The sequence below is a fragment of the Erinaceus europaeus genome, chromosome 7 (genome assembly GCF_950295315.1).
Source record: "Erinaceus europaeus chromosome 7, mEriEur2.1, whole genome shotgun sequence".
NCBI classification, from domain to species: domain Eukaryota; kingdom Metazoa; phylum Chordata; class Mammalia; order Eulipotyphla; family Erinaceidae; genus Erinaceus; species Erinaceus europaeus.
Window position 1 is genome coordinate 95,676,177 of NC_080168.1, and position 12,138 is coordinate 95,688,314.

Here is a 12,138-nt window from a genome sequence, read left to right on the forward strand (position 1 = left end):
AACATCGCATCACCAAGTAATTTAAAAGTGGCCTTTAACATACCATAATATGAAGGGAACTCAAACTGGACTCCCCCCCATCTTGCCACCGTCTCATTATTTTTTTCTCATCAATAAGGCTGACTATTTTTGGGGGTGAACACAGTTCATGGCACATCATCAAATAGTTAAATACTAGTAGTTAAACACTAATTGAGTAAGTACCCTTTAGTGAGAATACATCTTTTCTTCAGATACCCCCAAATCTAACTGGTCTGTAAATACTTTTTGAAAAACAAAACAAAACAAAACAAAACAAAACAAAACAAAACAACCAAGGTCAATACCATGAGAAGTGAGTGTGAGTGTGTGTGTATTTGGGTACACTTCATTTTACATACCGTTCCTGCAGTATCCAAGATTTCAAGCATACACTGTTGTGCATCTACTTCAACTTGCTAGGGGAGAAATTATGGTAGATTCATTTTTATGTATACATGAATACCTTGACAGAAATAAAATCTAATATATTTAAATCAGAGAAACAGATTATAACAATTTCACAAGATACTGGAACCAATACTTTAATGAAAGTGCACAGTGAGATAATAAAAGCTCTTGGACTGCCCCTCCCAACTATTATGTTAAGCAACACACATACCTTTCTATAAGAATCTTCTATCGTAGGATCATATTTTTCAACAAAAATCCCTTGGACAAATTGTACAGTCTGAAAAAAATTAACATGTCATTATATACTTATATACAAGAGTAACTAAATCTGTACAGCTTAAACTATTTTACATAGATATTTATGTTACTGATAAAAAACAATATATTTAAATGTATGAACTTAATGAGAAAATTATCTTAAGTCTTTTTTCTTTTTTAAAGATTTTATTTATTTATTAATGAGAAACATAGGAGGAGAGAGAGAGAACCAGACATAACTCTGGTATATGTGCTGCCGGGCATTGAACTCAGGACCTCATGCTTGAGAGTCCGATGCTTTATCTACTGTGCCACCTCCTGGACCTCTATCTCAGTCTTTCTTCTCAATTAATAATCACTGCTACCCTAATTCTAAATTTAGAGATTATATTCAAATATTTTTGAATGACAAGAGATATTTTTGTGCGGCAGCTCACTGAGGAAGGTTCCTGTTTTGTAAAGCACAACCCAGCTCCAAGTCTCTGGCAGATCAATGGGTGTGTGGAAGCACCAGTAGGAGCCCTGGTACTGTACAACCTCTTGTCCTCTTCCTGTTTGAAAAAGCTGACCTGGAGTGATAATGCCCCAGTGATGACAACAAAAGTCTCCAGTTTCAGTCTGAAGGTCTTAAGTTTGAATTAGAAAATGGCATGCTGTGTGTCATATACATGTAGACCTAAGATGCCACTCATTACTGTGGGTATATTTACAAATGAAGGAAGCAGTGCAAGTTAAAGGGGCTTTACTAATTTCTAAACTAGTCATCAAGTTATTTTCCTAAAATTTCTTCCCTTTCTGACCCTCCATGTCAAGTTGTATCTTTTTTGCTCTACTCCTCATTGATACAGAAAATTTGGCTGTTAGAAATATATAAAAACTGGACAGTTATAGGTAGTATCTGGGGAAAAAAAAGGCCTATTAACATTATTTGGCATTTTCTAACATAAAGTACAACAAATAAGTCAACTCACAATGAGGAAGACTGAAATTCATTTCCATTTGGCTCTAAAATGCAGGCATACAACTTTCACCCTCTGTGCTTAGTGTAAACTGTATTCTGGCATATCTCATGCTAGTCTGGAGTTAATGTTCTAGAAAGAATAATTATCTACAGAGATATAACTAAAAATTTCTTTCTCCTAAAATCAATGTGGAATTTCACCCTAAATAAATGAAGACAAGGAATCAAAACTTATATCTAAAAAGAAAATTACATGCCTTAGGTTAGTTCAGACCCAGTGAGAATTACTTACCAGAGCAGATTTTCCAACACCTCCTGAGCCGAGAACCACTAGCTTATACTCACGCATGGTGCAAATCAGTCAAAAGTGAGTACCTGAGTAAAGAAGAAAAAACAATCCCTAAGTAATTTTTGTATTCAGATACTTATGATAAATAGCAGACAAGTAATTTAAATTTACAATGGTTATTATGCCATATAAATATGGAGCAGTCCATAAACTTTCTGTTTCTATTACAGGCTAGAGAAAACTGTAGGATTACACATCTGACTTTCAGTCGTATCCTAATTTCAATTAGAATCAAATAAATACTAAGAAAAAAAAGAGCTGAGGGCAGGATAGGAGGAGTCTGAAAAAAGAATCAAGAAAGGGTGCTCTATTGGTTACAAGATGGCGACATATGTTTACCCCTCTTCTCTCAGAATCCACCCAAACAAGAACAGAAAACAACAGTAAATAAGCTATCAAACCTCTCTGACCTTAAACTCACGAGTAGTTGAGTGCCCACTAAGTACAAGAAAATACAGAGCAAAATAAAGCTGCTTGCCTTCATTAGCTAATATTCTAGTAAAGATGGACCATCACAGTTTGCAAATGAACTCATCCCACCCACTATTTATGTACATAAAACTTTATTGAAAAACAGCTGTACCCATTTACTTATGTACTGTTTATTGTTACTACCCTGCCATCTTGGCAGGAGCAGGTAGCTACAAAGAGCTCTGGTTTACAGAGCCTAAAATATTTACTGGCATTTATAGAAAAGGGTATTATGCCAACTCTTGGATACAATAGAAAATGAGTTAGCAAAGAAAGCATACAAATACCTATTCCCAAATATGGAGAGGTATGAAGAGTCTAAAAGTGGTTAGAAATCAGAGGCAGAACTGAAGAAAACAAATGCCCAAACTGAAAGGCTACTGAGTGTTGTTGAGTATAACGAAGCAGTGGCAATCAAAACAAAATCAAACCAAGGAAGAAACAACCAATACCAATATCACTGTAAAATTTCAGTATTCTCAGGATAAACAAGTCCCTAAATTCCCAGAGATGACAAACATTAGAATACACCTAAAACCAGCAAAAACCAAACCAAAACAAACCAAAACAAAAAAACCAACCAACCAACCAACCAAACAAAAACAACAAAAAACTTTCAGTGCTAATGACAAAAACACAAAAATAACCTAAGTTAAGTTTCATACTTTCTAATTTAAGGGGGGGAAAAAGTTTTTTGGTCAGAGTAACAGTTAGCTACCAGATATGTTTCTGCAAACTAGCTCCTTACTTCTGAAAATCAATCAAGAAAACTGACCCTGCTCTACTCCCCGCCATTTCCCAGTCACTTGTCTTTTATTTGTTGCAAAATACTAGAGTGCCCTGTCATTTAGAAGCTATTATTATTACTACTCTCTACAACTTTCTCCATTTACTTTACAGACTTTATTTACTTGTGTGGCTACCTTTGGTCAATTAAATAGTTGTTTAACTGTAGTCATTCACTGGTGACTTCCTCTGATAATGGGGGTCATAAATGGAATTTATTTAAGATTGATTTAATAATGATCAACAAGGCTGTAAGTGACAGAGGTACAATTCCTACCACCAGAGTTCCGTATCCCATCCCCTCCATTGGAGCTTTCCTATTCTTTTTTTTTTTTTTTTTTTTTGCTTCTAGGGTTATTGCTGGGGCTCAGTGCCTGCACCATGAATCCACTGCTCCTGGAGGCCATTTCCCCCCCTTGTGTTGCCCTTGTTGTGGTTATTATTGTTATTGTTGATGTCATTTATTGTTATTGTTGATGTCGTTCATTGTTGGATAGGACAGAGAGAAATAGAGAGAGGAAGGGAAGACAGAGGGGGAGAGAAAGACAGACACCTGCAGACCTGCTTCACTGCCTGTGAAGTGACTCCCCTGCAGGTGGGGATCCTTACGCTGGTCCTTGTGCTTTGCGTCTGACACCCTGAAGCTTTCCTATTCATTTATCCCTCTAGGAGTACAGACCCAGGATCATTATGGGGTGAATGGAATTTTTGAAAGAGTTTACTGGTTTTGTGAATGTTACTGTTTTTCAATATGTACAAAATGCCCTCCAAGATTTACTCTCCATTGTGTATCAAGAATAACACAGACTGTTGGGATAGACTGTCCCTGCCTCGTCAGTAGCCAGGACACAGTCCTTAGGAAAGCAATGTCAAGGAAACACCTCCGCCAGTATTCCTGCACTACCTCAGTCCACAGTATTCTTTCTCTTTTCTGATAAGACACACCAAGTATTTCAGGACTTGATTATGTATTGTCTCTTACTGTTTTCTAAGATACAAGCTGTAAAAAGCATTATCTTGGAAATGAAAAGGCTTGGCTCTACTTTAAAAGTTACATAATTGAGAAAAGTTGCATATTCTCAATTTTTAGGTTCCTTGTTTATAAAATGAGGTAATAAAGACAACCCAGAAAGTGGCTTGAGCATTGAACTCTCAAGCATGAAGCCCTGAGGTCTCTCCAGGGCATTAAGAGTGATAATCTGGTCCCCTCTAATTAATAAATAAAAAATTTAACGAGGAAGAGGGAAGTACTGAACACAAAGATGCCTTACACCAGCAAGGCAGCAAGGTAAGGCATGTAAATCCTGAAGCAGTTATGTGCTAATTAGGGAATGGTTTAGACTCGAGTCAAGTAGAGTGACTGCTCACACATGCAGCTTAAGTTAAAATCTTAAAATGGTGAACTCTGTGAAAACCAACAGTAACTATTTGGAGTATAGAGAGATGGACCCTGAGCCACCTGTTTTTATATTTCTGGACTGCACAATCTCTTAAGGTTCCTTTTGATTCTAAAATGTATTTTACAGTTTTATCATATATACCAGGTTTTAAAGAATTTTATGTATGGGCGTGGGTGGATAAGGGCTAACAGCTTACATTTGAAGATAAAGTGAGGCAAACCATTACTACATTATAAGACATACTACAAAATTGTATGTGGACAGAACTTTAAAAGTATCTTAATGGTACAGTCCATCTTTAAAGTTTTTTAGTGATTTAAGTATATGGGCCTGAGCAGTGGCGCACCTGGTTGAGCACATGTTACCATGCACAAAGACGTTGGCCCCCAGCTGGAGGGGAAGCTTCAGGAACTGTGAAGCAGTGCTGCAGGTGTCTCACTCCCTCATCTGTCTCCCCCTTCCCTCTAGATTTCTGTCTCTATTCAATACATAATTTAATAATGTTTTTTAAAGAATGGTTTACAGCATTTTATTTCATCTTCTTTATTAAGTTAAAATATACAAGACTCAGGACCTAGTGGCAGTGCCCCAGGACCTGGGTTCAAGCCTCTGTTCTCCATTTGCAGGGGGAAATCTTCTCAAGTGGTAAAGCAAGTCTGTAGGGGTTTCTCTCCCTCCCTATTTCCCATGTGCTTCTAAATTTCTCTTTGTCCTACCAAATAAAATGAATAAAATTAAAATAAGTTATACAAAAACCTTAAAAATACATATGACTTTTCAATCCCCCAGCAAGATTCTAGAAGCTTCACAAGCAGTGGAACAGTCCTGCAGGTATCTCTCTCTGTCTCACCTGCCATCAAAAGAAAAATGGAAAGAAAAAGATTAAACCTTATGCTAATAATAAAGTTTAATGAAAATGTATTCTTTTTCTAACTTCACATTGGTGGTTTGGCATTACAGATATTTCAGAGTTACAAAATTTTAAATATATACAACAGAAAATAAATAAAGAGATGAAAAATTAAGATAATCTCCCTATTCACAGGCCTGTCTGTCCACAATGGGGAAAATCTACTGACAGGACTGAACATTCTCCATTTCCTTCTTTTCTCTAGCATGCTAGCCCAAAAAGCTCTGTGCATTTAAACCCTTCTTTTGAACTAAAGATTTAGAATATAATGTAGATGTTGGTTGTATAGGGGATTATACACTTGGGTTCTGAAGATTAAGATTGAGAGGTAAAATATAAAAGTGGCTGAAAGCTTATGCATTAAATATGCAAAAACTGTGGAGTAGGGAGCCAAATGCCACCAGGCTGATCAATAAAATATTAAAGCCAATAGAAAACCATCTTTAAAGACTGCCTTAATTCTTCTGAGGGCAAAATATAACATATCATCAGACTATAAAAATTAAGAAAACTAAGTTTATTGAAAAGCAAATAAATTGACTCATTTTTTTAAAAAATAATTTATTTCCTTATTGGGGAATTAATGTTTTACATTCAACAGTAAATACAATAGTTTGTACATGCATAACATTCCCCAGATTCCCATTTAACAATACAACCCCCAATATGTCATTCATCATCTTTCATGGACCTGTATTCTCCCCACCCACCCACCCCAGAGTCTTTTACTTTGGTGCAATACTCCAATTCCATTTCAGGTTCGACTTGTGTTTTCTTTTCTAATCTTGTTTTTCAACTTCAGCCTGAGAGTGAGATCATCCCATATTCATCCTTCTGTTTCTGACTTATTTCACTCAACATAATTTTTTCAAGGTCCATCCAAGATCGGCTGAAAATGGTGAAGTCACCATTTTTTACAGCTGAGTAGTATTCCATTGTGTATATATACCACAACTTGCTCAGCCACTCATCTGTTGTTGGACACCTGGGTTGCTTCCAGGTTTTGGCTATTACAAATTGTGCTGCCAAGAACATATGTGTACACAGATCTTTTTGGATGGATGCGTTGGGTTCCATAGGATATATCCCCAGGAGGGGAATTGCAGGGTCATAGGGTAGGTCCATTTCTAGCCTTCTGAGAGTTCTCCAGACTGTTCTCCACAGAGGTTGGACCAATTTACATTCCCACCAGCAGTGTAGGAGGGTTCCTTTAAGCCCACACCCTCTCCAGCATTTGCTGCTATTACCTTTTCTGATGTATGACATTCTCACAGGAGTGAAGTGATATCTCATTGTTGTCTTGATTTGCATTTCTCTGACAATCAGAGACTTGGAGCATTTTTTCATGTGTTTCTCGGCCTTTTGGATCTCTTCTGTGGTGAATATTCTGTCCAAGTCCTCCCCCCATTTTTGGATGGGGTTATTTGTTGTCTTGTTGTTGAGTCTGGCAAGCTCTTTATATATGTTGGTTATTAAACTCTTATCTGATGTATGGCATGTAAAGATCTTCTCCCATTCTGTGAGGGGTCTCTTGGTTTGGGTAGTGGTTTCTTTAGCTGTGAAGAAGCTTTTTAATTTGATGTAGTCCCATAGGTTTATACTTGCCTTAGTCTTCCTTGTAATTGGATTCGTTTCATTGAAAATGTCTTTAAAATTTATGCGGAAAAAAGTTCTGCCAATATTTTCCTCTAAGTATCGGATAGTTTCTGGTCTAACATCCAAGTCCTTGATCCACTTGGAATTTACTTTTGTATTTGGTGAAATACAGTGATTCAGCTTCATTCTTCTGCATGTTTCAACCCATTGTTTCCAACACCATTTGTTGAAGAGACTCTGCTTTCCCCATTGAATAGTCTGAGCCCCTTTGTCAAAGATTAGATGTCCATAGGTGTGGGGCCTCATTTCTGGGCTCTCAATTCTATTCCACTGGTCAGTGTGTCTGTTCATGTTCCAGTACCAAGCAGTTTTGATGACAATGGCCCTATAATACAGTTTGAGATCTGGGAGTGTGATGCCTCCGGTTCTGTTCTTTTTTCTCAGGATTATTTTGGCAATTCTAGGTCTTTTCTGGTTCCAGATAAACATTTGTAGCATTTTTTCTATTCTCCTAAAAAATGTGCTTGACCAATATTTCCTGGAACTCAGCTTCCCCAGAGACCCACCCTACTAGGGAAAGAGAGAGGCAGACTGGGAGTATGGACCAACCAGTCAACGCCCATGTTCAGCGGGGAAGCAATTACAGAAGCCAGACCTTCCACCTTCTGCAACCCACAATGACCCTGGGTCCATGCTCCCAGAGGGATAGAGAATGGGAAAGCTATTGGGGGAGGGGGTGGGATATGGAGATTGGGCGGTGGGAATTGTGTGGAGTTGTACCCCTCCTACCCTATGGTTTTGTTAATTAATCCTTTCTTAAATAAAATAAAATAAAAATAAAAATAAAAGAAAAAAAATGTGCTTGGGATCTTGATGGGGATAACATTAAATTTGTAGATGGCTCTGGGTAATATATTCATTTTGATGATGTTAATTCTTCCAACCCATGAACATGGACTATCTTTCCACTTCTTTGTGTCTTTTTCAATTTCTTTGAGTAGTGACTGATAATTTTCAGTATACAAGTCTTTCACTTCTTTGGTTAGGTTTACTCCTAGATATTTTATTGTTTTTGTTCCTATAGAAAAAGGAACTGATTTCTGGATTTCAATTTCTTCTAACTTAGTGTTTGCATAGAGGAATGCCACTGACTTTTGAATGTTAATTTTATAGCCTGACACATTACTGTATTGCCTGATGATTTCCAAAAGCTTCTTGCTGGATTCCTTAGGTTTTTCCATGTATACTATCATGTCATCTGCAAATAAGGAGAGTTTGACTTCTTCTCTTCCAATCTGTATGCCTTTAATTCCTTGCTCCTGCCTGATTGCTATGGCAAGAACTTCCAACACTATGTTGAATAGTAATGATGATAGTGGGCAGCCCTGTCTAGTACCTGATCTGAGGGGAAATGCTTCCAGTTTTTCACCATTGAGTATGATGTTGGCTGTAGGTTTGCTATATAGAGACTCCACTATCTTCAGGAATTTTCCATCTATTCCCATTTTTTGTAGTGTTTTGATCATAAAGGGATGTTGTATTTTGTCAAAGGCTTTCTATTGATATGACCATGTGGGTTTTGGTCTTGCTTTTGTTGATGTGGTGGATCACATTGATTGATTTACGTATATTAAACCAACCTTGCATGCCTGGGATAAACCCCACTTGGTCATGATTAACAATCTTTTTGATATACTGCTGTATCTGGTTGGCTAGAATTTTGTTCAATATTTTCGCATCTATGTTCATCAGAGATATTGGTCTGTAGTTTTCTTTTTTGGTTGTGTCCCTGTCTGCTTTTGGTATCAGGGTGATGTTGGCTTCATAGAAGCTGGCAGGGAGTATTCCAGTGTCTTCAGTCTTCTGGAAGACTTTTAAAAGTACAGGTATTAGTTCTTCTTTGAAAGTTTTGTAGAATTCATTTGTAAAACCATCTGGTCCAGGACTTTTATTTTTGGGAAGATTTTTGATAACTGTTTCAATTTCAAATTGACTCATTTATTTCTTTAAAATGATAGACCTATGGTCTCTTAAAGACTTTTAAATTTATTTCATATGAAATAAAATTTCACATGAGAGAAGAGAGAGAAGTCAGAGCACAACTACAATACATTCAGTGCTGGGGATTGAAACTAGAGCCTTAAGGGGTTTAAGTCTTGCATTCTACCAGCTAGCAACCTCCCCAGCTACTGGATCTACGATTAAGTGGCACAGGGTAATCCTGTGTTCTGAGATGAAGCCAATAAATAGCCATCTTGCATGCTTCAAAACTTTCCTTAATCAAATGTGGCCAGGTTATTATTAGTAAATGAGTCATTTGCCTAGGCTTAAGCAACAAGCTTTGTGTACTATTTGGTCCAGAAATGTTTATTGAATGAAATAGTTCATGCTTCGCAAGGGAAAAGAACTAATTCAAATTTCATTTATTTAATTTTTAAAATCTCTTCAGTGCCAGGGATCCAACTCATATATGTAAAAGTACACGCTCTACCACTTAGCTACAGTTCTGGCACCTTAAGGATTTTTGAAAGAATCATTAACAGATCATTAAAACATATTTCATTAATAAGAAATATATTAAAAAGTATGATTTCTTTGCATTAAAATATTAGGTTAATGTTAGTACAAATAGGTAGTCACATTAAAATCTTCCACAACTTTGGTAATTTGAGCAATTTTTCTATCCTCAAGCTGTTTTGCTACACTCCCCTTAACACTACCACCCAGTTTGAAATTCTGTGACCTTAAATTATAAAAGTCTAAGTAAAAACACTTAACTACTGGTTCCTGAAGTCAAGTGCTATCACTTCTCCCACTGAACACTTTCTGGGAGAGAACACGTTTGATCTCTCCTTTCCACCTCCAACTCCCAAAGTATTATTTTAGTAGCTAAAGAGGAGTCTTATTTTCCTTTTTCTTCCTCCCTCCTTCCCTCTCTCTTCTTTCCTAAAAATGATTATTAAAGACAAAAATAAGAGATCCAAACACTGTCTTCCATACTTATGAAAATAAAACTCTTAAGGGGCCAGGTGGTGGCATACCTGTTACCATGCACAAGAACCTGGGTTCAAGCCCCTAGTCCTCACCAGCAGGAAGGAAGGTTCACAAGTGGTGAAGTAGTGCTGCAGGTATCTCTCTCTACTTCTCTATCCCCCTTTCCCTCTCAATGCTATCAAATTAAATAAAGTTAAAAAAAAATCTTAAGAGAAATTAAAAAGCCACCCATTGGGAGCAGCAATTATCTTTGATAACCCTAGTGGTAAATAATAATAATAATAAACAAAAACTGGTAAGAGGAACTACAAACTAAACAGAAAACTGTTCAAATGACTATGGCATATCTTATTTACTTTCTCAGTTATTTATCTCTCATAATGAAGATGTGAAAAATATTTCCAATTTTACTTATTCTCCAGAGAAAGGTCATCTCTGATTTATTTCTAAATCTAGTCAGGAATAAATTGTAGACTAAACAACTGTTTATAGCATTTTCTCTGTTCTGACCATATTTATAATGTCTTAAGTAGGAAAATTTTCTTCTCTTGCCCTTTATATGGATCAAACACTGCAAAAAAAAATTATTCCAACTAATCACATAACTTTCACCGAAATAGTCGTACAAATACTTTCGTCAACAATTTAAGAGTACGTTTTTTTCCCCTTCCAGTTTTACTACTGGAGTTATTTTCAGCTCAGTACCTGATCACATCTCAGGATAATATATTAACTAAAGAAAAACAATTTATCAGTTATCTAACAAAATGTAGAAGAACCAGTTTCCTAATCGATCAAGTCAGTAGATGAGCAAAGTATCAAGCAACAACAAAAGAAAATGCTGACAATATCTGAAAAGTATGTAAAAGAACCAATGTGAAGGGCTAGGTGGTTGCACACTTGCTGCGTGTACACATTTTATAGTATGTGCAAGGACCTAGGTTCAAGCCAACAAGCAGTCCCTGCTTGCAGGGGGGAAGCTTTCTTCAATTTCCCTTTGTATCCAAAATAAATAAATAAATAAATAAATGAATAAATATTTATTTGCCTCCAGGGTTATTGCTGGGCTCGGTGCCTGCACCATGAAGCCACTGCTCCTGGAGGCTGTTTCTTCCTTTTGTTGCCCTTGTTGTTTATCATTTTTGTTACTATTGTTGTTGTTGGATAGAACAGAAACGGAGAGAGGAGGGGAAGACGGGGGCGGGGGGGAGGGAGGGGAAGATAGACACCTGCAGACCTGTTTCACCACTTATGAAGCAATACCCCCCTGCAGGTGGGGAGCCAGGGGCTCGAACCCAGATCCTTGATGGTCCTTGCGCTTGACGCCATGTACACCTAACCCGCTGTGCTACCTCCTGGCCCCCACAAAAAATTTTTTTTGTCTGATTAGTCCTCGTCAGAACTGGCTGTAAATTCTATACACATACATCCAAAATGACTCAGTATTTTTTAAACATAATTTAGGTGACACCAGCACAGATACTACATTATCTGTATCAGTGTTAGGGACATGGATGGACGAAGCGTGCGCACACACTCTCTCTCTCCCTCTCCCACCCATTGGTTGAGACTGATAAAATTAAACAGGTCCACCATATGTTACTAAGCACAGAAAGATGTGGACATCACATCAGAAACGATGAAACACACTGAAGAAAACATTGGCAGAACATGCCACTATGTCTGCTCTGGAAATGTTTTCAAAGATTCTAGTACAACAGCAAGGAAAACAAAATAAAAAACAAAGCAATGGAATTGTGTCATTCTGAAAACTTGTGTTGTGAAAGAAACATCACCCAAACAAAAAGACACACAACTCAGCAATAACAAATAATCCCATTAAAATATGGGGAGAGCACACTAACAGACTCTTTACATAAGAAGATATACAGCTAGCTTACGCATATGAAAAAATGCCCAAAGTCACTGATTACTGGGGAAGTGCAAATCAAGACAACAATGAGATACCTCCATGAGAGTG

General features: G+C 37.2%; 1 protein-coding gene across 2 annotated transcripts in view; it reads right to left on the reverse strand.

Annotated features, from left to right (window-relative positions):
- The window catches only part of RAP1B (RAP1B, member of RAS oncogene family), a 42,543-nt gene that overhangs the window by 8,973 nt on the left and 21,432 nt on the right, over positions 1-12,138 (reverse strand). For both annotated transcript variants that reach the window (XM_060194960.1, XM_016190539.2), the window contains exons 2-4: positions 1,944-2,026; positions 641-709; positions 381-437 (exon numbers count right to left, since the gene is read on the reverse strand). In XM_060194960.1, the coding sequence (XP_060050943.1) occupies positions 381-437; positions 641-709; positions 1,944-2,000 (183 nt within the window). In that variant the 5' untranslated portion in view covers positions 2,001-2,026. The remainder of the gene's footprint in view (positions 1-380; positions 438-640; positions 710-1,943; positions 2,027-12,138) is intronic.